This window comes from Mobula birostris, chromosome 27, assembly GCF_030028105.1.
Source record: "Mobula birostris isolate sMobBir1 chromosome 27, sMobBir1.hap1, whole genome shotgun sequence".
In the NCBI taxonomy this organism is placed as follows: Eukaryota; Metazoa; Chordata; class Chondrichthyes; order Myliobatiformes; family Myliobatidae; genus Mobula; species Mobula birostris.
In genome coordinates this window covers 44,060,491-44,085,332 of record NC_092396.1, presented here as the reverse complement: position 1 = coordinate 44,085,332, position 24,842 = coordinate 44,060,491, and the positions used below count along the sequence as shown (strand labels likewise).

The window sequence follows — 24,842 nt, the reverse complement described above, 5'->3', positions numbered from 1 at the left end:
GACCATCCTGATCTCTGGCGCTCTACCCACAGCAATGTTATGAATGGCTTCCCGAGAAGTGAGGCCATCCACATGGTAGGCAGTAATCTGCCACTGGCATGCATCCCCCCAGATACGTTCCATGCACCTCCCAGATTTTCCTGTGCCACTGAGGCATGCATACCACCGTGCCATTAGCATCTGCCCAGGAGTCAGTCTAGATCATGATAGGCCCGGTTCCCTCTCGGAGGGTCAGAGTTACGGCCACCAATTCAGCCCATTGGCTGGATCCCCCCTGCCCCTCTGTCATGAAAACACGTCCTTTGCAGGATGGAAAGCTGCAGCCGTCCACTACTGCTTGCCAGTCTGCCAACGGCTGGAGCCGGAGGTGAACCAAACTTCAGGAGTCAGATTGTGTTCTGGCTTACCCCACTGCATGGGTGAGGGGTCGATTGTGGAAAACTTATCGAGAGTGCAATGGTGACTAACGGACAAGAACATAACCTGCTCAAAGATCCGGCTCACCCCGTCTGGACATTCCTCGGCCCTGTCTGCGACATACCGTTTCTATTTGACTGTCGTGTCCTTTTTGTGAGTCACATTGTCGGACTTTACCCACTGCATGATAGGGAGTTGCGGTCGCAGCACGACCGACCCAGAGGCTGCCTGATGTGTGCTGCAAATAACAGGCCAACAACTGCCTCTCAGTGTATCGGGTTGCTGCCTCAGGGAGAGTCTTAGTCCAAAACCCTAAAGGGACGAGGTGCCCTTCAAAACCTGCCACAGGCTCCATTCAGCGACCCGAGGGGTGGTTGAAACCTGCAGGCCGAAGGGTATGCCGCTCTGTCATGGGGGTAATGGGAGAACCTGTTCCATGTCTTGTTTGGCAGCCTCAAAAGCTGCCTGCTGTTCGGGACCCCATTGGAAAACGGTCTTTTCATGGGAAACCTGGTATAGGAGGCATAATATCATGGTCAGATGGGTAATTGTTGGCGCCATTAACCCAGGAGTCCAACAAATCACTGCATCTCCTCGGGTGAGGATGGCAGTATTCAGAAACTTCAGCTTAGTTTTTTCAGGAAACTCCCGCTGTCCAGAATGCCTCTGTATTCCTGGGAATAGAACATTCTGACTGGGGCACTGTGTCTTATAAGACACTGTGTCTTAAGACAAAGGAGCAGAATTAGGCCATCTGGCCCATCGAGTCTGCTCCACTATTCAATCATGGCTGATCCTATTTTTTACCTCCTCAACCCCAGTTCCCAGCCTTCTCCTTGTAACCTTTGATGCCATGTCCAGCCAAGAAACTATCAATCTCTGCCTTAAATACACCCAATTATCTGGCCTCCACAGCTGTGTGTGCAACAAATTCCACAAATTCACCATCTTTTGGCTAAAGAAATTTCTCCACATCTCTGTTTTGAAGGGGTGCCCTTCTATCCTGAGGCCATGCCCTCTTGTCCTAGACTCTCCCATCATGGGAAACATCCTTTCCACATTTACTCAGTCTAGGCCTTTCAACATTCGAAAGGTTTCAATGAGATCCCCCCCTCATCCTTCTGAATTCCAGTGAGTACAGATCCAAAGCCATGAAATGTTCCTCGTATGATAACCCTTTATTCCTGGAACCATCCTTGTGAAGATCCTCTGGAGCATCTCCAATGCCAGTACATCTTTTCTAAGATGAGGGGCCAAAAACTGTTCACAATACTCAAGATGATGCTTCATCTGTGCTTTATAAAGTCTCAGCATCACATCCCTGCTCTCGTATTCTAGACCTCTTGAAATGAATGCTAACATGGCATTTGCCTTCCTCACCACCAACTTCAGCTGCAAGTTACTGTAGGGTGTTCTGTACAAGGACTTCCAAGTCCCTTTGCCTCTCAGATTTTTTGATTTTCTCCCCGTTTAGAAAATAGTCCGCACATTTATTTCTACTACCAAAGTGCATGCTATGCATCTTCCAACATTGTATTTCATTTTCCAACTTCTTGACCATTCTCCTAATCCGTCTAAGTCCTTCTGCATCCTTCCTGTTTCCTCAACACTACCTGCCCCTCCACCAATCTTCGTATCATCTGCAAACTTGGCAACAAAGCCATCTATTCCATCATCTAAATTATTTTTATACAGCATAAAAATAAGTGGTCTCAACACTGATCCCTACGGAGAACCACTGGTCACTGGCAGCCAACTTGAAAAGGATCCTTTTATTCCCACTCGCTGCCTCCGAGCAATCAGCCAATGCTTTAACCATGTTAGCACTTTTCCTGTAATACCATGGGCTCTTAACTTGGTAGGCAGCCTCCTGTGTGACATCTTGTCAAAGGCCTTGGGAAAGTCCAAATACACAACATCCACTGCATTCCTTTTATCTATCCTACTTGTCATCTCCTCAAAGAATTCCAACAGGTTCGTCAGGCAGGATTTTTCCGGAAGGAAACCATGCTGACTTTGTACTATCTTTTCCTGTGTCACCAAGTACTCCATCACCTCATCCTTAACTATTGACTCTAACATCTTCCCAACCACTGAGATCAGGCTAGCTGGTCTATAATTTCCTTTCTGCTGTCTTCCTCCTTTCTTAGAGTGGAGTGACATTTTCAATTTTCCAGTCCTCTGGCACTACACCAGAGTCCAATGATTTTTGAAAGATCAATTCTAATGCCACCACAATCTCTAACGCTACTTCTTTCAGAACTCTAGGGTGCAGTTCATCTGGTCTGGGTGACTTATGTACCTTTAGGTCTTTCAGCTTTTTGAGCACCTTTCCTCTTGTAACAGTAACTGTATCCACTTCTTTTCCTTCACACACTACAACATTAAGCATACAGCCGGTGTCTTCCACAATGAAGACTGGCGCAAAATACTCATTTAGTTCAGCAGCCATCTCCTTCTTCCCCAGTTTTATTTCTCCTGCTTCATTTTCTAGCAGCCCTATGTCCACTCTTTTTATTTTATTTTTAACATACTTGAAAAAAGCTTTTACTACCCACTTTGATATTATTTGCTAGCCTGCTTTCATGTTCATATTTTCCTTTCTCATGAATTTTTTAGTTGCTCTCTGTAGGTTTTTTAAAAATTCCCAATTTTCTACCTTCCCACTAATTTTTGCTGTGTTATATGCCCTTTCCTTTGCTTTTACAATAGCTTTGTCTTCCTTTGTATTTCATGGTTGTACTATTTTACCAGTTGAGTACTTCTTCATTTCTGGAATACGTATGTCCTGCACCTTCTTCTTTTTTCCCAGAAATGCACGCCATTGCTCCTCTGCTGACATCCCTCCCAGCAGCTCCGTCCAATTTACTTTGGCCAACTCCTCTCTCACACCACTTTAATTTTCCTTACTCCACTGAAATACTGCTATATCAGACTTTACTTTCTCCCTATCAAATTTCAAGTTGAACTCAATCATATTGTGATCACTGGTTCCTAAGGGTTCAGCTCCCTAACCTCCTCCGGTTCATTACATAACACCCAATCCAGTATAGCTCATCCCCAGGTAGGCTCAATGACAAACTGCTCTAAAAAGCCATCACGTAAGCATTCAACAAACTCACTCTCTCGAGATCCATTACCAACCCGATTTTCCCAATTGACCTGCATGTTAAAATCTCCAATGACCACCATAAGATTGCCCTTTTGACTCCCCGTTTCTATTTCCTGTTGTAATCTGTGGTCCACCTCCTAGTCACTGTTGGACGGCCTGTATATAACTGCCACCAATGTCCTTTTACCCCTGCCATTTCTTAACTCAACCCACAAGGATTCAACATCTTCCGATCCTCTGTCACTGATTTGACACCATTCTTTGCCAGTAGAGCCACACCACTCCCTCTGCCTAACTTCCTATCCCTCCAATATAATGTGTAACCTTGGAGATTCAGCTCCCAGCTACAACCATCCTTCAGCCACGATTCAGTGATGGCCACAACATCACACCTGACAATCTGTAATATTGATCATTTACCTCATTTCTTATACTACGTGCATTTAGGTACAACATCTTGAGTATGTACTCGCTATCCTTTCTGATTCTGCATCCCTAATGATTTAATACTCAGTATGTTGGCTGCAACTAAGTCCCATCACCTGCCTGCCCTTCCTGACAGTCTGACTGCATGCTATCTTTACTTTTTTACCATCCATCCTATCCTGAGTCTCATCAAGCTGGTTCCCACCCCCTGCCAAATTAATTTAAACCCTCCCCAACAGCCTGAACAAACCTGTTCGTGAGAATATTGGTTCCCTCGGGTTCAGGTACACTTTTGAACAGGTCATACCTCCCCCAGAAGAGATCCCAATGATACAAGAGCCTGAAGTCCTGTCCCCTGCATCAGCTTTTCAGCAATGCATTTATCTGCCAAATCATCCTGTTTCTACCCTCAATGGCGTGTGGCACAGTCAGCAATCCAGAAACTACTACCTGGGAGGCCCTGCTTCTCAGCTTTTTACCTAACTCTCTAAATTCTCTTTTCAGGACCTCATTGCTTTTCTTTCCTATGTCATTGGTACCAATATGTACCAAGACATGTGGCAGCACCTCCTCCCTTTCCAAAATGTTGCGGATGTGATCTGATTCATCCCTGACCCTGGCAACTGGGAGTCAACGTACCATCTGGATGTCCCGTTCACGTCCACAGACTCTCCTGTCTGTTATAAGGGTTGATGGACCACCCTTGCACTCCCAGGGAGTTCACTAAGTCATTCAATGCCTACTGCACTACCTCCTGCACGGGCCTCTATAGCAGCACATCAGTGCTTCCCCAGGTCTTTAGTGATGGGCACCACATCTGGAACAGCGGTTGTGAGGCACGAAGCATGTTTGTTCAGCAGTCAACCGATTGTGCAACAGCCATCCTGAGCGTTATAGGGGGAGGTGTAGGGCAAATAACTCCCTCAGGTAACAGGGCTTCCACAGTCTCCCCAATCTCTTTGGTGTCTCTCTGGATCTGGTACTGTTTGGTGTTGACCACCTGCCAGGGGAGCAGAACTCCCACTTAGCCAATTCCACCAGCTCCTTTGCTCAGTCTACCCCAAAGGATAAGTAACCCTGCTTATCTGCAACGATCTATCCCTCAACACATTCGTGCCCGGAATACGTTCAGGAGATGCTGCCACTAGGACAGACATGGCTCCTGGCTGTCCTGCTCCGAGACCTACCTGCAGAGTAACCTAATCATAACTCCAGCATTCCTCCAGCATTTTGTGTGTGTTTGCGGAGTAACATTTCAGGCAAGAATAAGGGAACCCCCCCCCCCAAGACCCAGAGTCCCTGCCAAATGTCAGGATTGCCTGAAATGATGGTATGCTCGGTGCCAGTATCTACTAGTGCCATCGATCCCTGCACATTCCCCTTTCCCCAATGCACCGCAATAGGTATGTAAGGCCTCAGGTCTCCAGCCAGGGAAAGGGCCACCAAGCATCTTTGCCAGGAGCCCTGACTACATCCCTCCGGGAGCGAGATGGGAGCACGCCACCTATCGGTGGACACCTGCTGCCACTGGAGGCCAGTCATGGCCCTTTGTAATCACTCCACTGCGGGATATACGGAATCCCGACCTTGAGACGCAGAAACCGGTGAGAGATCAGGCAAGCTTCTATCCGAGGAGGGATTAGAAGATGGCATCCCACTCTTGGCTTTACCCTTGTCTGAATTCCCCTCGCAGTGTTCCTTCCACATCTCATATTAAGGTAGAAGTCCTCTCCTTTGGCACCCCTGCCCTGAGCATCCCTTCAGCTATCCTTTCTTCTCCTGGGAAATCCGAGCGAGTTAAGTATGGACACGATATAGTGTCCAGTTTCAACCACAGGGTAATACAACTGATCAGACCAATCTATAGGCAGGATGAGGTTAGCAAGGCTTCCAAAGCCTGTGATATTACCTGTCCAACCCGGGACTCCTTATCTCTCATTTTGGGGGGGGGGGGCGGTCTCTCTCTTACTCATCCATTTAAAAATACTCATCTTCTGTCCAACCACTGGATTCTGCCATGACTATGCCAAATGGAATGTGGGAGAACGGGTTTGAGGATTACAGGAGACACAGATTTAAAAATGGGAACATTAGGTATTGATTTAAAAATGAATAGTGAAACACTAAACCAGGCATCTAATTAAATGGATACTTAACTGAACAAATGCCTGTCTACATCTAAAAATGCTGTCTCTCAGAGCTCCTTCAGTGCTGGTCATGTCACTCAGCATGAAGTGGGCCCAGTGGATGGCAGGAAAAAAAGAGGGTGAACACTCTAGATGTGCTATCTTTTATACCTCTAGGGGACCCAAAACTGGAAACGGGCAAGCCAACTAATGAGAAAAGAACTTCGCAGACTTTAAACAAACCAATCAGCAAGATGGAAGTAGCTTTCGACCAAAATAAGCTGTGCCGCCAACAGGACAGTCTTCGCTTCCCTCATTGCCTTACATAAGGAGCCACAAATCCAGAGTGAAAGCAATTCATTCTCGATTTTAAAGGATGGTCAAAGAGAGTGTGTTCAAGTTTGGGGTCATTTGTATAATAAGCTTATCAGCAAATCTAGCGATAGCATGAGGATGGTAAAGTGAATGATCAGCAATGAACACATTAAAATAGATTACTTTTCATCCCCGCTACTGAAGCTTATGTTCTGAAAATAATGTATACCGTTGTCCCATACTTACACATAGATTCAGTGCAGGTAAATCGTACTCTGTAATCGTTACACTTCCCATCTCTTTTCCCCGTATACACACAATAGAATCCAGTAGAAATGCTGCACCTGTTGACCACAGTGCAAGAAAATGAGTAAACTGTGAATGCCCTTTGGTATGAAATAATATCAGTAAAAGGATATGATCAGCTTTGTTACGTACCTACAAATGTTCTCTCCAGTCTGTGAGGATGGAACCTCTGATGCTGTTTCCACCTCACAGGTTATCGGGAGATTACAGATGCGGTATGGAAAAGCTTTTTGTAGACTGGTGAGATCTTCACATATTCCCTGTCCTGATGGGTTATCACGGTGAAACCATTCAGTTTTGCATATATTGACTGAAGATGAGAAACAAGAAGTACATTAATAATGAATACAAATTCTGTTAGATCTCACCTGTTGTGTTTGAATTGAGGCCAATCAATGAATGTGATCCATTAGCAAGGGCGAATAAAAATAAGGCAGAAGCAAGTGGAGCAGCCATCGTTAGAGGGGCAAGTGTTTAAGTGGTGAGGTTTTGGCAATGGCTCACTAGGCTTGGTGAGGAAAGTTTCTGGGAAGTCTCTTTTGCTTTTTTATTTTTCATTCCTAATCAGAGCCTGGCAAGGTGACCTTTCACTGGGTAAGCACTTAGGGAAGAGTGACCACAATTCTTTAACTTTCAGGATAGCTATAGACAAGAATAGGTAATAATCCTTGCAGGAGAGTCTTAAATTGGAGTAGGTCAAATTACAAGGGCATTAGGTAGGAACTAAGGACAGTTAATTGAGAACACCTTGTTTCTGGCAAATCCACATTAGACATGTGGAGAGTATTTATAGATCAATTGCATAAAGTACAGGAAATTATGTTCCAGTTATAAGGAAGGGCAGGGATGGAAATATAAGAGAACCTCGGATGTCCAGAGAAGTGATGAATTTAGTTGAGAAGAAAAGACATGTAAAGCATCAGAAGTTAGGATCAAACAGAGCACATGAGAATTATAAAGAAGTCAGAAAAGAACTACAGAAGGGAATTAGGAAAGCCAGGAGGGGTCATGAAAAGTCCTTGGCAAGTAGGATTAAGGTGAATCCCAAGGCATTCTATACATACATCAAGAGCAAGAAGATAACTAAGGAGAGAGCAGGATCACTCAAGGATAAAGAGAGGAACATTTCCTTGGATGTGTGTGAGGTCACATGGGACAGGAGGCCTAGGGAGAAAGAAAAGGAGAGGGGGGAAGCCCAGAGGGTGGGCAAGGGGTATAGTGAAGGGGACAGAGGGAGAAAAAGAAGGTGTGTATATTAAGAAATAACGGATGGGGTATGAGGGGGAGGTGGGGCATTAGTGGAAGTTTGAGAAGTCAATGTTCATGCCATCAGGTTGGAGACTACCCAGACGAATATAAGGTGTTGTTCCTCCAACCTGAGTGTGGCTTCATTTTTACAGTTCAGGAGGCCATGGATAGACATGTCAGAATGGGAATGGGATGTGGAATTAAAATGTGTGGCCACTGGGAGATCCTGCTTTCTCTGGCGGACAGAGCGTAGGTGTTCAGTGAGACGATCTCCAAGTCTGAGTCAGGTCTCGCCAATATATAGAAGGCCACATTGGGAGCACCGGACGCAGTATATCACCCCAGCCGACTCACAGGTGAAGTGTCTCCTCACCTGGAAGGACTGTCTGGGGCCCTGAATGGTAGTTGGTACTGAGGGAGGAAGTGTAAGGGCATATGTAGCACCTGTTCCGCTTACAAGGATAAGTGCCAGGAGGGAGATCGGTGGGGAGGGATGGGGGTCTGAATGGATAAGGGAGTCGCGTAGGGAGCAATCCCTGCGGAAAGTAGAGGAGAAGGGGAGGGTAAGATGTGCTTAGTGGTGGGATCCCATTGGAGGTTGCGGAAGTTACAGAGAATTATATGTTGGACCCGGAGGCTGGTGGGCTGGTAGGTGACTTCTGAATGAAACCTGGGAGTTCTCAAAGACTGGCAATTACAAGCAGCAATTATTGTTTACTGAGAAGACCCACTCTCTGTTTCATGATTATTAAAGTCAAAAAACACTTCAACCTAGACACGATGTCGTTCGATGGAGCTTTTGAACTGCTGTTAAAATTTGCAACAGTTAGGATTTGAAAGATTTACTCACTGGGAGTTGCAGTAGAATTTGCACCTGAAAGCAGAAAAAAAAACAATTTATTTAATTATAATTTGAAAACCATTGACAGCTATTAAAGGTCAGCGATTACACTGCTAAACTGTGGAGTCCCCACATCACACGGCAGGTTCAGCCTTTACCTCGGGCCACTAATCCAGAGAGGAAGTTAAACATTCTTGCTGCAAAAGCACGGTCAAATAACGCCTGCTTATGGTTGGGGTGACTAGATTCCTGGACTACATGACCATTTTGGAGTTAAATGAATTTGCAACCTCATTCTAAACCATCCCACCCACGGAGAATTTTGAAAATATGTCTGCATAAAGCACGTTCTACAATGATGCACAGAGCCCACTGGACGATGCTTTCAAACAGCAGTCAGTGAAAGTTAACCACTTGGAACTGGCGAAAGGGGAATGGAACGGCATCGGGGCCAAATTGATTCGTGCAGTTCCTGTTCTGTACCGACCCAGAAAATAACGGACTGGTTGATGATCTAAGTGCATCCAATCGCTGCAGGAGGAAAAGTTGTAGCTGTGTTTCACATTAATTATAATCAAGAAGCTCTTGAAATACAAACGATGAGGGAAGACAGAGCCCTTTTACTGCAGTCACAGTTATGCTTTTAGACTAGGAAGGAAAAACTCACCAGGAGTTGTAGTGGAAGCAGTACCTTAAAGCAGAAAGAAAAAAGTTCAGTTAATTATAATTTGAAAATTATTATGTTTGTATATGTCAATCATCACCCGGCCATAATGTGGGAGAGTCTTCTCTCTCCACAAAGACTTCAATTGTCACCCGCGGCACCACAATACAGGAGTGGGTGTAATGCAGTCTCAATCCCAAAGAATTGTAGGGTGAGGAGTGCACATGACAAGTGTTACTCGAATTTTGGACAATATGAAAGTGAGCATAGATAGCTATAGTAAGCGGGTGGCAAAGTGAATGATCGCCTCGCAAGAATTAAATCAGCTGACAGTCCAGCTTTTCTTTTCAAACATGTTCTGAAATCAATAATCACCATTGCTCCATTCAGTATTGCAGCTACTGACCGAAGATGGATAACAAAAATTACATTAATATTAAATGCATTTTCTAATGGTACTCATCTGCTGTCTTTATAAGCAAAATATACATACAAATATTTGGTATCAGAATGAATTACATGAACTTGCATATGAGAGCCCAATGCATTACGCAGTCACTGATGTGCTGTTCAGTTTCCTTTACCCATCATGTCCAGTGGTGGCTTCAGTCAAGAACGTTTTCCTGTCAGCTCCAGAACTAGTCCTGACCCCGACACACATGCTTCGTACACCCTCTCCTCAACAAACCTCCAGCTTTGCAGTATCAGAATTGTCACTGTTCCCCAAATTCTTGTCCATGTTATCACCATCACCTTCTATCAATATCCGCTCATCCAATCAGATATCTTATCTCTCTGAATACTTCAATGGGTCTTATCAGTCATTGGTTGGGACAAGTATAACGTGCACTCCTTTGCCTTCATTAGATGTGAAATGGTATCAACAAATCTGCCAGCAACAAGTGTAATGCACATAGTGAACAAGTTGTGGGTATTTTATTATCAAAATGGACCAGCTGTCCATGGTATTGGAACACATAGTAAAGGTGATCTTTTCCCTTGATTTAAATAGTTACAGATAGCAGTATTATTATGTGGGTCTTGCAATTGATAGTGGGAAAATGAAACAGACTGATTATAATGAATGTGAGTCTCCCATTGTTATAACAATAACATGTTCTAGAGAATCACCATTATCCTCCATGTCCTTCTATTTGGTGCATATTAATCCAAAGGCTCATTAGTTTAATGTCCACATGAGCTTGTTTCAGATGTAAATTGTCTCCTTTGACCTTGAGTGGCTGTACACAGTCTCCAGCTGTCCTCTTGTTTACAATGTTTGCGTGAAATGCGTTTGGATTTTCTCAATCATTTTCACAAAGGGTATTTTCTGTCTGTATGAGATCTTCTGTATCCTTATTATGTTGCATCCCTGATTGCTTTATATTCTGCAAGAGCCTAAACTGCCTTCTGCGTCTAAGACCTAAAGTATACTTTCTTTCGCTTTTTACTGAATTTAGTACGTGTTTTCTAATGATATGAATTTTTTTCACATTTGTCTTTGTTCTTCACAGGAAAATTTGTTCCTTACTTCTGACCAGCTGATCTTCAAATGACTCACACATGTCAGATGTGGACGATCCCAATCACAGCTTCTCTGTATCTTCTCACCTCAGGTGCTTCCTCACACTGCTGTGGCTAGCCTTTTCCCCTGTGTCTCACTTTCTGTTGACTTCAGTCTTCACCTGAAACTGACCGTCACTACAAGAATAATCACCTCTGAAGACATTGAATCAGCTGACAGCCCAGCTTTTCTCTTCAGACTTAAGTTCTGAAACCAATAATCACATTCAGTATGACAGTTACTGACTGAAGATGGATAATAAGAACTAATTATAATAAATGCATTTTCTGATGGTACTCATCTGCTGTCTATGTAAGCAGAATATACATGCAGAAATATATTTGGTATCAGAATGCATCTATATTGTTCGATGGAGCTTTTGAACTACAGTTAAGATTTAAAATATTTAGGATTTGAGGGGTGTACTCACTGGGAGCTGCAGGAGAACTAGCACCTAAAAGCAGAAAAAAAACAATTTATTTAATTACTGTTTGAAAGGCACTGGTAGTTTTTAAAGGTCAACTATTACGCTGCTAAACAGTGGAGTCATCACATCACACGGCAGGTTCAGCATTTACCTCGGGCCGCTAATCTGGAGAAGAGGTTAAACATTCTTGCTGCAAAAGCACAGTCAAATAAGGCTTGCTTAAGGTTGGGGTGACTAGATTCCTGGACTACATGACCACTTTGAAGTTAAATGAATTTGCGACCTCATTCTATCCCGTCCCACCCACGGGGAATTTTGTAAATATGTCTGCATAAAGAATGTTCTATAAGGATGCACATAGTTCACTAGATGTTGCTTTCAAACAGCAGTCAGAGAAAGTTAACCACTTGGAACTGGCGAAAGGGGAATTAAATGGCATCGGAGCCCACTTGACTCATGAAATTCCTGCTCTGTACAGACCCGGAAATTAACGGACTGGTTGATGATCTAAATGCATCCAATTGTTGCAGGAGGAAAAGTTGTAGCTGTGCTTCACATTAATTATCATCAAGGAGCTCTTGAAATACAAATGATGAGGCTTGACAGAGCCATTATACTGCAGTCACAGTTACGCTTTTAGAATAGGAAGGAGATACTCACCTGGAGTTGTAGTAGACGCAGTACCTTAAAGCAGAAAGAAAAAAGTTCAGTTAATTATAATTTGGAAATTATTATCTGTTTATATATGTCAATCATCAATCGGCCATAATGTGGGAGAGTCTTCTCTCTCCACAAAGGCTTCAATTGTCACCCGCGGCACCACAAAACAGGAGTGGGTGTAAGGCATTCTCAATCCCAAAGAATTGTTTGGTAAGGAGTGTTCAAGACAGCGGTTACTAGAATATTGGACAATTCAGAAGTGAGCATTGGTATCTAAAGTGAGAATGTGGCAGAGTGAATGATCAACTCTGAAAACATGCATTTCCTGTGTATATAAGCAGATTATACATGCAGAAATATATTTGGTATCAGAATGCATTACATCAACTTGCATATGAGAGCACAATGTGTTACGCAATCTCTGATGTGCTGTTCAGTTTCCCGAACCCATCTTGTCCAATGCTGGCTACTGACAAGAACGATATCCCCTCACACCAGAACTGATCCTGACCCCTTCACACGTGCTTTGTACACCCTGTCCTCAATATAAATCCAGGTTTCATTATTTTCAGCTTATCATCAGTATCACAATTGTCCTATTAAAGAACGTATACATTTTTTTTGCTTTCTACTGAATTTAGAACTCTTGTGTCCTAACGATATGAAAATTTTGCATAGTTGTCTTTGTTCCTCACAAGAAAATATTGTTCCTGAGTTCTGACCAGCTGGCCTTCAAATGACTCGCACATGTGAGATGTGGATGAACCCAATAACAGATTCTCCATATCTTCCCTCCTCGGCTGTTTCCTCGTGCTACTGTGGCTAGCTTATCCCCTGTGTGTCACTTTCTCATGATTTCAGTCTTCACCTGAAACTGATCATTACTAACACAATGGTAAATCTAATCGATTTGCGACCACAGTCCACTGAAAACTCCAATCCCCAAGCAAGACATAGTTCCCTAACTTCCCTTAGCAAAGCAATGACCTAAATATATTACGCAAACATGAGGAAATCTGCAGATGCTGGAATTTCAAGCAACACACATAATAGTTGCTGGTAAACACAGCAGGCCAGGCAACATCTCTAGGAAGAGGTACATTCAACATTTTGGGCCAAGACCCTTCGTCAGGACTAACTGAAAGAAGAGCTAGTAAGAGATTTGAAAGTTGCAGGGGGAGGGGGAGATCCAAAATGATAGGAGAAGACAGGTGGGGGAGGGATGGAGCAAAGAGGTGGACAGTTGATTGGCAAAAGGGATAAGAGAGGATCATGGGACAGGAGGCCCAAGGAGAAAGAAAAGGAGAGGGGGGAAGCCCAGAGGATGGGCAAGGGGTATAGTGAGGGGGATAGAGGGAGAAAAAGGAGAGAGAGAAAAAGAAGGTGTGTATATAAAGAAATAATGGAATGGGTACAAGGGGGAGGTGGGGCATTAGCAGAAGTTTGAGAAGTCAATGTTCATGCCATCAGGTTGGAGACTACCCAGACAGAATATAAGGTGTTGCTCCTCCAACCTGACTGTGGCTTCATTTTTACAGTAGAGGAGGCCATGGATAGACATATCAGAATGGGAATGCGATGTGGAATTAAAATGTGTGGGCACTGGGAGATCCTGCTTTCTCTGGCGGACAGAGCGTAGGTGTTCAGTGAGATGATCTCCCAGTCTGCGTCAGGTCTCGCCAATATATAGAAGGCCACATCGGGAGCACAGGACGCAGTATATCACCCCAGCCGACTCACAGGTGAAATGTCGCCTCACCTGGAAGGACTTTCTGGGGCCTTGAATTGTAGTTGGTAGTGAGGGAGGAAGTGGAAGGGCATATGTAGCACTTGTTCCGCTTACAAGGATAAGTGCCAGGAGGGAGATCGGTGGGGAGGGATGGGGGTCCGAATGGATAAGGGAGTCGCGTAGGGAGCAATCCCTGCGGAAAGTAGAGGAGAAGGGGAGGGAAAGATGTGCTTAGTGGTGGGATCCCATTGGAGGTTGTGGAAGTTACAGAGAATTATATGTTGGACCCGGAGTCTGGTGGGCTGGTAGGTGACTTCTGAATGAAACCTGGGAGTTCTCAAAGACTGGCAATTACAAGCAGCAATTATTGTTTACTGAGAAGACCCACTCTCTATTTCACGATTATTGAAGTCAAAAAACACTTCAACCTAGACACGATGTCGTTCGATGGAGCTTTTGAACTTCTGTTAAAATTTGCAATAGTTAGGATTTGAAAGATTTACTCACTGGGAGTTGCAGTAGAATTTGCACCTGAAAGCAGAAAAAAAAAACAATTTACTTAAATATAATTTGAAAACCATTGACAATTGTTAAAGGTCAACTATTACACTGCTAAACTGTGGAGTCCCCACATCACACGGCAGGTTCAGCCTTTACCTCGGGCCACTAATCTGGAGAAGAGGTTAAACATTCTTGCTGCAAAAGCACGGTCAAATAACGCTTGCTTATGGTTGGGGTGACTAGATTCCTGGACTACATGACCACTTTGGAGTTAAATGAATTTGCAACCTCATTCTAAACCATCCCACCCACGGAGAATTTTGAAAATATGTCTGCATAAAGCACGTTCTACAATGATGCACAGAGCCCACTGGACGATGCTTTCAAACAGCAGTCAGTGAAAGTTAACCACTTGGAACTGGCGAAAGGGGAATGGAATGGCATCGGAGCCAAATTGACTCGTGCAGTTCCTGTTCTGTACCGATCCAGAAAATAACGGACTGGTTGATGATCTAAATGCCTCCAATCGCTGCAGGAGGAAAAGTTGTAGCTGTGTTTCATACTAATTATAATCTAGGAGTGCTTGAAATACAAATGACGATGTTTGACAGAGCCTTTATACTGCAGTCACAGTTACGTTTTAGAATAAGAAGGATATACTCACCTGGAGTTGTAGTAGACGCAGTACCTTAAAGCAGAAAGAAAATGTTCAGTTAATTATAATTTGAAAATTATTACCTGTTTATAAATGTCAATCATCACCGACCATAAATGCGGGAGAGTCTTCTCTCTCCACAAGGGCTTCAATTGTCACCCGCGGCACCACAAAACAGGAGTGGGTGTAAGGCATTCTCAATCTCAAAGAATTGTACGGTAAGGAATGTTCAAGACAGCGGTTACAAGAATTTTGGACAGTTCAGAAGTGAGCATTGATACCAAAGGAAAGAAGGTTGCAGAGTGAATGATCATCTCTGAAGACATTAAATCAGCTGACAGTCCAGCTTTTCTCTTCAGACATGTTCTGAAATCAATAATCACCATTCAGTATTGGAGCTACTGAATGAAGATGGATAATAAGAACTACATTAATATTAAATGCATTTCCTGATGGGACTCATCTGTTGTCTATATAAGCAGAATATACATACAGAAATATATTTGGTATCAGAATGTATTACATCAACTTGCATATGAGAGTGCAATGTGTTACGCAATCTCTGATGTGCTGTTCAGTTTCCTGAACCCATCTTGTCCAATGGTGGCTACTGGCAAGAACAATATCCCCTCAACTCCAGAACTGATCCTGACCCCTTCACACGTGCTTCGTACACCCTCTCCTCAATAAACCTCCAGCTTGCATTATTATCAGCTTGTCATCAGTATCACAATTGACCTATAAAAGAAAGTATACTTTTTTTTGCTTTCTACTGAATTTAGAACTGTTGTGTCCTAATGATATGAAATTCCCGCATATTTGCCATTGTTCCTCACAGGGAAAATTTCATTCCTGCACTCTGACCAGCTTGCCTTCAAATGACTCGCACATGTGAGATGTGGATGAACCCAATAACAGATTCTCCTTATCTTCCCTCCTCAGCTGTTTCCTCGTGCTACTGTGCTTTCCCCTGTGTCATGTTCTCATGATTTCAGTCTTCACCTGAAACTGATTATTACTAAAACAATGCTAAATCTGATCAATTTGCTACCAATGTCCACAAAAAATTTGTCCAGTGAAAACTCCAATCACCAAGCAAGACTCAATTTTCTAACTTCCCTTAGCATATGAATGACCTGAATGAAACCTGGGAGCATTCTAAGACTGGCAATTACAAGCAGTAATTATTGTTTGCTAAGAAGACCCACTCTCTGTTTCAAGATTATTAAAGTCCAAAAAATCTTCAAGCTAGACACAATGTCGTTTGATGGAGCTTTTGAACTGCTGTTAAAATTTGCAATATTTAGGATTTGAAAGATATACTCACTGGGAGTTGCAGTAGAACTAGCACCTGAAAGCAGAAAATAACAAATTGTTTAATTACAATTTGAAAACTATTGACAGTTATTAAAGGTCAGCTTTTACACTCACAAAACACGGCAGGTTCAGCATTTACCTCAGGCCACTAATCGGGAGAGGAGGTTAAACATTCTTGCTGCAAAAGCATGCTCAAATAAGGCTTGCTTAAGTTTGGGGTGACTAGATTCCTGGACTACATGACCACTTTGGAATTAAATGAATTTTCAACCTCATTCTATCCCGTCCCACCCACGGGGAGCTGTCGGAGCAGTGCTGTCAGGATAATCAAGGACATGACCCACCCAGCCAACACACTTTTCGTCCATCTCCCCTCCGGGAGATGGCTCAGGAGCTTGAAGACTCGTACGGGCAGATCTGGGAACAGCTTCTTTCCAACTGTGATAAGACTGCTGAACGGATCCAGACCCGGATCTGGGCCGTACCCTCCAAATACCCAATAAGAAACTCTCCATTTCTTCTCTCCTCAGCTGTTTCCTTGTGCTACTGTGGCTAGCTTTATCCCTGTGTGTCACTTTCTCACACACAGTCAGGTCACTTGTCTGAGTGCTACTGGTACCATGTAACCCAGTACTACCTATCGCATGGTCGGGTGGTTGGCGACAGGTAGTACTGCAGGACGAAAACAAGACCTCTCAAAGGGCAGATGAACACTCTCGTAGGGTCAACGGCCATCTAGCAAACATGTGCTGTGAAGCGCGGAAAGGGCATCCCTTGCATCGAAGCTTGGTCTGGCCATTCACTGCAACAGAACTTCCCCCAGCTGTCTCGGACCGCACCATGCTGCTGGATCCGGGAGGGGATGTCGGGAGGGTGGGTCTGGGCCTGTGCAACCCCCTACTCACCTAAAATCCACTCACGCACACACTGTTCCTTTCTGAGGAATTGGGTATAAACCCCACTAACTGACTGAAAGTAACTATCATCATCCTATGGGATGGATAGCCAGTGAAGTTAGATTTTCTCATGATTTCATCTTCACCTGAAACTGAAACTGATCGTTACTAAAACAATGCTAAATTTGATCGATTTACGACCACAGTCCACAATACATTTGTTCACTGAAAACTCCGATCACCAAGGAAGAGAGAGTTCCCTAACTTTCTTAGTATAGCAATGACCTAAATATATTACTTCTGAATGAAACCTGGGTGTTCTCAAAGACTGGCAATGACAAGCAGCAATTATTGTTTGCCAAGAAGACCCACTCACAGTTTTAAGAGTATTAAAATCAAAAAAATTTCCAGCTAGACACAATCTCGTTCGATAGAGCGATGGATGCACTAAAAGTTTGCAATATTTAGGATCTGAAAGATATACTCACTGGGAGTTGCAGTAGAACTAGCACCTGAAAGCAGAACAAAACAATTTATTTGATTATAATTTGAAAACCATTGACAGTTATTAAAGGTCTGCTATTAAACTGCTAAACTGTGGAGTCCTCACATCACATGGCAGGTTCAGCATTTACCTCGGCCCACTAATCCGGAGAGAAGGTCAAACATTCTTGCTGTAAAAGCACGGTCAAATAAGGCTTGTGTAAGGTTGGGGTGACTAGATTCCTGGACTAAATGACCACTTTGGAGTTAAATGAATTTGCAACCTCATTCTATCCGGTCCCACCCACGGAGGAGTTTTGTAAATATGTCTGCATGAAGCATGTTCTGCAAGGATGCACATAGTTCACTAAATGTTGCTTCCAGACAGCAGTCAGTGAAGGTTAACCACTTGGAACTGGCAAGAATGGGAATGAAATGGCATCGGAACCCACTTGACTCGTGAAATTCCTGCTCTGTACTGACCCAGAAAATAACGGACTGGTTGATGATCTAAATGCATCCAATTGTTGCAGGAGGAAAAGTTGTAGCTGTTCTTCACATTAATTATAATCAAGGAGCTCTTGAAATACAAATGATGAGGCTTGACAGAGCCTTTTTACTGCAGTCACAGTTACGTTTTGGAATAGGAAGGATATATTCACCTGGAGTTGTAGTGGATGCAGTACCTTAAAGCAAAAAGAAAAAAGTTCAGTTAATTATAATTTGAAAATTATTATCTGTTTATATATGTCAATCATCACCCGGCCATAATGTGGGAGTCTTCTCTCTCCACAAGGGCTTCAATTGTCACCCGCGGCACCACAATACAGGAGTGTGTGTGTAAAGCAATCTCAATCCCAAAGAATTGTTCGGTAACGAGTGTTCAAGCAGTGGTTACTAGAATTTTAGACAATTCAGAAGTGAGCTTTGGTACCTAAAGGAAGAAGGTGACAGAGTGATTGATCAGCTCTGAAGACATTAACTCAGCTGATAGTCCAGCTTTTCTCCTCAGAGTCCTTCAGTTAGTCCTGACGAAGGGTCTCGGCCTGAAACGTCGACTGTACCTCTTCATAGAGATGCTGCCTGGCCTGCTGCGTTCACCAGCAACTTTTATGTGTGTTGCTCAGTTTTCTAACTACCCTTAGCATAACAATGACCTGAATGAAACCTGGGAGTACTCAAGGACTGGCAATTACAAGCAGCAATTATTATTTGCTGAAAAGGCCCACTCTCTGTTTCAAGATTATTGAAGTCAAAAAAATCTTCAAGCTAGACACGATGTCGTTCGATGGAGCTTTTGAACTGCAGTTAAAATTTGCAATATTTAGGATTTGAAAGATTTACTCACTGGGAGTTGCAGTAGAACTAGCACCTGAAAGCAGAAAATAACAATTTGTTTAATTATAATTTGAAAACTATTGACAGTTATAACAGGTCAGCTGTTACACTGCTAAACTGTGGAGTCTAAAACGGCGGGTTCAGCATTTACCTCGGGCCACTAATCCAGAGAGGAGGTCAAACATTCTTGCTGCAAAAGCACGGTCAAATAAGGCTTGCTTAAGGTTGGGGTGACTAGATACCTGGACTACACGACCACCTTGGAGTTAAATGAATTTGCAACCTCATTGTATCCCGTCCCACCCACTGGGAATTTTGTTAATATGTCTGCATAAAGCATCAAGAGGAATTCTGCAGATGCTGGAAATTCAAGCAACACACATCAAAGTTGCTGATGAATGCAGCAGGCCAGGCAGCATCTCTAGGAAGAGGTACAGTCGACGTTTCGGGCCGAGACCCTTCGTCAGAACTAACTGAAGGAAGAGGTAGTAAGAGATTTGAAAGTGGGAGGGGGAGATCCAAAATTATAGGAGTAGACAGGAGGGGGAGGGATGGAGCCAAGAGCTGGACAGTTGATTGGAAAAAGGGATATGATAGGATCATGGGACAGGAGGTCCAGCGAGAAAGAATAGTGGGGGGGGGGACCCAGAGGATGGGCAAAAGGTATAGTGAGAGGGACAGAGGGAGAAAAAGGAGAGAGAGAAGAATGTGTGTATATAAATAAATAACGGATGGGGTACGAGGGGGAGGTGGGGCATTAGCGGAAGTTTGAGAAGTCAATGTTCATGCCATCAGGTTGGAGGCTACCCAGACGGAATATAAGGTGTTGTTCCTCCAACCTGAGCGTGGCTTCATCTTTACAATAGAGGAGGCCGTGGATAGACATATCAGAATGGGAATGGGACATGGAATTAAAATAAAATTATCTGCTCTCAGGATGAGGCTTTTCATTAATTCCTCCGTCTCTGCCGCATCTGCTCTCACTCAGGCTGAGGCTTTTCATTCCAGGACGAGGGAGATGTCCTCCTTTTTTAAAGAAAGGGGCTTCCCTTCTTCCACCATCAACTCTGCTCTCAAACGCATCTCCCCCATTTCACACACATCTGCTCTCAATCCATCCTCCCGCCACCCCACTAGGAATAGGGTTCCCCTGGTCCTCACCTACCACCCCACCAGCCTCTGGGTCCAACATATTATTCTCCGTAACTTCTGCCACCTCCAACGGGATCCCACCACTAAGCACATCTTTCCCTCCCCCCCCCCTCTGCTTTCCGCAGGGGTCGCTCCCTACGCGACTCCCTTCTTCATTCAACCCCCCCATCCCACCGCACCGATCTCCCTCCTGGCACTTATCCTCGTAAGCTGAACAAGTGCTACACATACCCTTACACTTCCTCCCTTACCAGCATTCAGGGCCCCACACAGTCCTCTCAGTTGAGGCGACACTTCACTTGTGAGTCGGCTGGGGTGATATACTGTGCCTAGTGCTCCCGATGTGGCCTTCTATATATTGGCGAGACCCGACACAGACTGGGAGATCGTTTCGCTGAACACCTACGCTCTGTCCGTCAGAGAAAGCAGGATCTCCCAGTGGCCACACTTTTTAATTCCACGTCCCATTCCCATTCTGATATGTCTATCCACGGCCTCCTCTACTGTAAAGATGAAGCCACACTCAGGTTGGAGGAACAACACATATATTTCGTTTGGGTAGCCTCCAACCTGATGGCATGACATTGACTTCTCAAACTTCCGCTAATGCCCCACCTCCCCCCTCGTACCCCATCCGTTATTTATGTATATACACACATTCTTTCTCTCTCTCCTTTTTCTCCCTCTGTCCCTCTTACTATACCCCTTGCCTATCCTCTGGGTATTTTCCCCCCTCCCCCTTTTCTTTCTCCCTGGTCCTCCTCTCCCATGATCCTCTCATATCCCTTTTGCCAATCAACTGTCCAGCTCTTGGGTCCATCCCCCTCCCACTTTCAAATCTCTTACTAGTTCTTTGTTCAGTTAGTCCTGACGAAGGGTCTCGGCCGGAAACGTTGACTCTACCTCTTCCTATAGATGCTGCCTGGCCTGCTGTGTTCACCAGCAACTTTGATGTGTGTTGCATAAAGCATGTTCTGCAAGGGTGCACATAGTTCACTGGACTTTGCTTTCAAACAGCAGTCAGTGAAAGTTGACCAGTTGGAACTGGCAAAAGGGGAATTAAATGGCATACAAGCCCAGTTGATTCGTGAAATTCTTGTTCTGTACTGACCTGGAAAATAATGGACTGGTTGATGATCTAAATGCATTCAATCATTGCAGGAGGAAAAGTTGTAGCTCTGTTTCACATCATTGAAAATCAAGGAGCTCTTGAACTACAAACGATGAGGCTTGACAGAGCCATTATACTGCAGTCACAGTTACGCTTTTAGAATAGGAAGGATATACTCACCTGGAGTTGTAGTAGAAGCAGTACCTTAAAGCAAAAAGAAAAAAGTTCAGTTAATTATAATTTGAAAGTTATTATCTGTTTATATATGTCAATCATCACCCGGCCATAATGTGGGAGAGTCTTCTCTCTCCACAAAGACTTCAATTGTCACCCGCGGCACCAGAAAACAGGAGTGTGTGTAAGGCATACTCAATTCAAAAGAATTGTATGGTAAGTTGTGTTCAAGACAGCGGTTACTAGAAATTTTGGACAATTGAGAAGTGAGCATTGATACCTCAAGGAAGAAGGTGGCAGAGTGAATGATCAACTCTGAAAACATGCATTTCCTGTGTATATAAGCAGATTATACATGCAGAAATATATTTGGTATCAGAATGCATTACATCAACTTGCATACGAGAGCACAATGTGTTACGCAATCTCTGATGTGCTGTTCAGTTTCCCGAACCCATCTTGTCCAATGCTGGCTACTGACAAGAACGATATCCCCTCACACCAGAACTGATCCTGACCCCTTCACACGTGCTTTGTACACCCTGTCCTCAATATAAATCCAGGTTTCATTATTTTCAGCTTATCATCAGTATCACAATTGTCCTATTAAAGAACGTATACATTTTTTTTGCTTTCTACTGAATTTAGAACTCTTGTGTCCTAACGATATGAAAATTTTGCATAGTTGTCTTTGTTCCTCACAAGAAAATATTGTTCCTGAGTTCTGACCAGCTGGCCTTCAAATGACTCGCACATGTGAGATGTGGATGAACCCAATAACAGATTCTCCATATCTTCCCTCCTCGGCTGTTTCCTCGTGCTACTGTGGCTAGCTTATCCCCTGTGTGTCACTTTCTCATGATTTCAGTCTTCACCTGAAACTGATCATTACTAACACAATGGTAAATCTAATCGATTTGCGACCACAGTCCACTGAAAACTCCAATCCCCAAGCAAGACATAGTTCCCTAACTTCCCTTAGCAAAGCAATGACCTAAATATATTACGCAAACATGAGGAAATCTGCAGATGCTGGAATTTCAAGCAACACACATAATAGTTGCTGGTAAACACAGCAGGCCAGGCAACATCTCTAGGAAGAGGTACATTCAACATTTTGGGCCAAGGCCCTTCGTCAGGACTAACTGAAAGAAGAGCTAGTAAGAGATTTGAAAGTTGCAGGGGGAGGGGGAGATCCAAAATGATAGGAGAAGACAGGTGGGGGAGGGATGGAGCAAAGAGGTGGACAGTTGATTGGCAAAAGGGATAAGAGAGGATCATGGGACAGGAGGCCCAAGGAGAAAGAAAAGGAGAGGGGGGAAGCCCAGAGGATGGGCAAGGGGTATAGTGAGGGGGATAGAGGGAGAAAAAGGAGAGAGAGAAAAAGAAGGTGTGTATATAAAGAAATAATGGAATGGGTACAAGGGGGAGGTGGGGCATTAGCAGAAGTTTGAGAAGTCAATGTTCATGCCATCAGGTTGGAGACTACCCAGACAGAATATAAGGTGTTGCTCCTCCAACCTGACTGTGGCTTCATTTTTACAGTAGAGGAGGCCATGGATAGACATATCAGAATGGGAATGCGATGTGGAATTAAAATGTGTGGGCACTGGGAGATCCTGCTTTCTCTGGCGGACAGAGCGTAGGTGTTCAGTGAGACGATCTCCCAGTCTGCGTCAGGTCTCGCCAATATATAGAAGGCCACATCGGGAGCACAGGACGCAGTATATCACCCCAGCCGACTCACAGGTGAAATGTCGCCTCACCTGGAAGGACTTTCTGGGGCCTTGAATTGTAGTTGGTAGTGAGGGAGGAAGTGGAAGGGCATATGTAGCACTTGTTCCGCTTACAAGGATAAGTGCCAGGAGGGAGATCGGTGGGGAGGGATGGGGGTCCGAATGGATAAGGGAGTCGCGTAGGGAGCAATCCCTGCGGAAAGTAGAGGAGAAGGGGAGGGAAAGATGTGCTTAGTGGTGGGATCCCATTGGAGGTTGTGGAAGTTACAGAGAATTATATGTTGGACCCGGAGTCTGGTGGGCTGGTAGGTGACTTCTGAATGAAACCTGGGAGTTCTCAAAGACTGGCAATTACAAGCAGCAATTATTGTTTACTGAGAAGACCCACTCTCTATTTCACGATTATTGAAGTCAAAAAACACTTCAACCTAGACACGATGTCGTTCGATGGAGCTTTTGAACTTCTGTTAAAATTTGCAATAGTTAGGATTTGAAAGATTTACTCACTGGGAGTTGCAGTAGAATTTGCACCTGAAAGCAGAAAAAAAAAACAATTTACTTAAATATAATTTGAAAACCATTGACAATTGTTAAAGGTCAACTATTACACTGCTAAACTGTGGAGTCCCCACATCACACGGCAGGTTCAGCCTTTACCTCGGGCCACTAATCTGGAGAAGAGGTTAAACATTCTTGCTGCAAAAGCACGGTCAAATAACGCTTGCTTATGGTTGGGGTGACTAGATTCCTGGACTACATGACCACTTTGGAGTTAAATGAATTTGCAACCTCATTCTAAACCATCCCACCCACGGAGAATTTTGAAAATATGTCTGCATAAAGCACGTTCTACAATGATGCACAGAGCCCACTGGACGATGCTTTCAAACAGCAGTCAGTGAAAGTTAACCACTTGGAACTGGCGAAAGGGGAATGGAATGGCATCGGAGCCAAATTGACTCGTGCAGTTCCTGTTCTGTACCGATCCAGAAAATAACGGACTGGTTGATGATCTAAATGCCTCCAATCGCTGCAGGAGGAAAAGTTGTAGCTGTGTTTCATACTAATTATAATCTAGGAGTGCTTGAAATACAAATGACGATGTTTGACAGAGCCTTTATACTGCAGTCACAGTTACGTTTTAGAATAAGAAGGATATACTCACCTGGAGTTGTAGTAGACGCAGTACCTTAAAGCAGAAAGAAAATGTTCAGTTAATTATAATTTGAAAATTATTACCTGTTTATAAATGTCAATCATCACCGACGATAAATGCGGGAGAGTCTTCTCTCTCCACAAGGGCTTCAATTGTCACCCGCGGCACCACAAAACAGGAGTGGGTGTAAGGCATTCTCAATCTCAAAGAATTGTACGGTAAGGAATGTTCAAGACAGCGGTTACAAGAATTTTGGACAGTTCAGAAGTGAGCATTGATACCAAAGGAAAGAAGGTTGCAGAGTGAATGATCATCTCTGAAGACATTAAATCAGCTGACAGTCCAGCTTTTCTCTTCAGACATGTTCTGAAATCAATAATCACCATTCAGTATTGGAGCTACTGAATGAAGATGGATAATAAGAACTACATTAATATTAAATGCATTTCCTGATGGGACTCATCTGTTGTCTATATAAGCAGAATATA

The 24,842-nt window shown here is 43.8% G+C and overlaps 1 protein-coding gene across 1 annotated transcript in view; it reads right to left on the bottom strand.

The window, feature by feature from the left end:
- Positions 1–24,842, bottom strand: part of LOC140188669 (uncharacterized) — a 114,664-nt gene that overhangs the window by 2,703 nt on the left and 87,119 nt on the right. Inside the window, exons 22-33 of the mRNA XM_072245162.1 lie at positions 24,364–24,387; positions 23,706–23,729; positions 21,469–21,492; positions 15,001–15,024; positions 14,493–14,506; positions 14,343–14,366; positions 12,107–12,130; positions 11,450–11,473; positions 9,459–9,482; positions 8,801–8,824; positions 6,835–7,012; positions 6,643–6,740 (exon numbers count right to left, since the gene is read on the bottom strand). Of these exons, the coding sequence (XP_072101263.1) occupies positions 6,643–6,740; positions 6,835–7,012; positions 8,801–8,824; positions 9,459–9,482; positions 11,450–11,473; positions 12,107–12,130; positions 14,343–14,366; positions 14,493–14,506; positions 15,001–15,024; positions 21,469–21,492; positions 23,706–23,729; positions 24,364–24,387 (506 nt within the window). The remainder of the gene's footprint in view (positions 1–6,642; positions 6,741–6,834; positions 7,013–8,800; positions 8,825–9,458; positions 9,483–11,449; positions 11,474–12,106; positions 12,131–14,342; positions 14,367–14,492; positions 14,507–15,000; positions 15,025–21,468; positions 21,493–23,705; positions 23,730–24,363; positions 24,388–24,842) is intronic.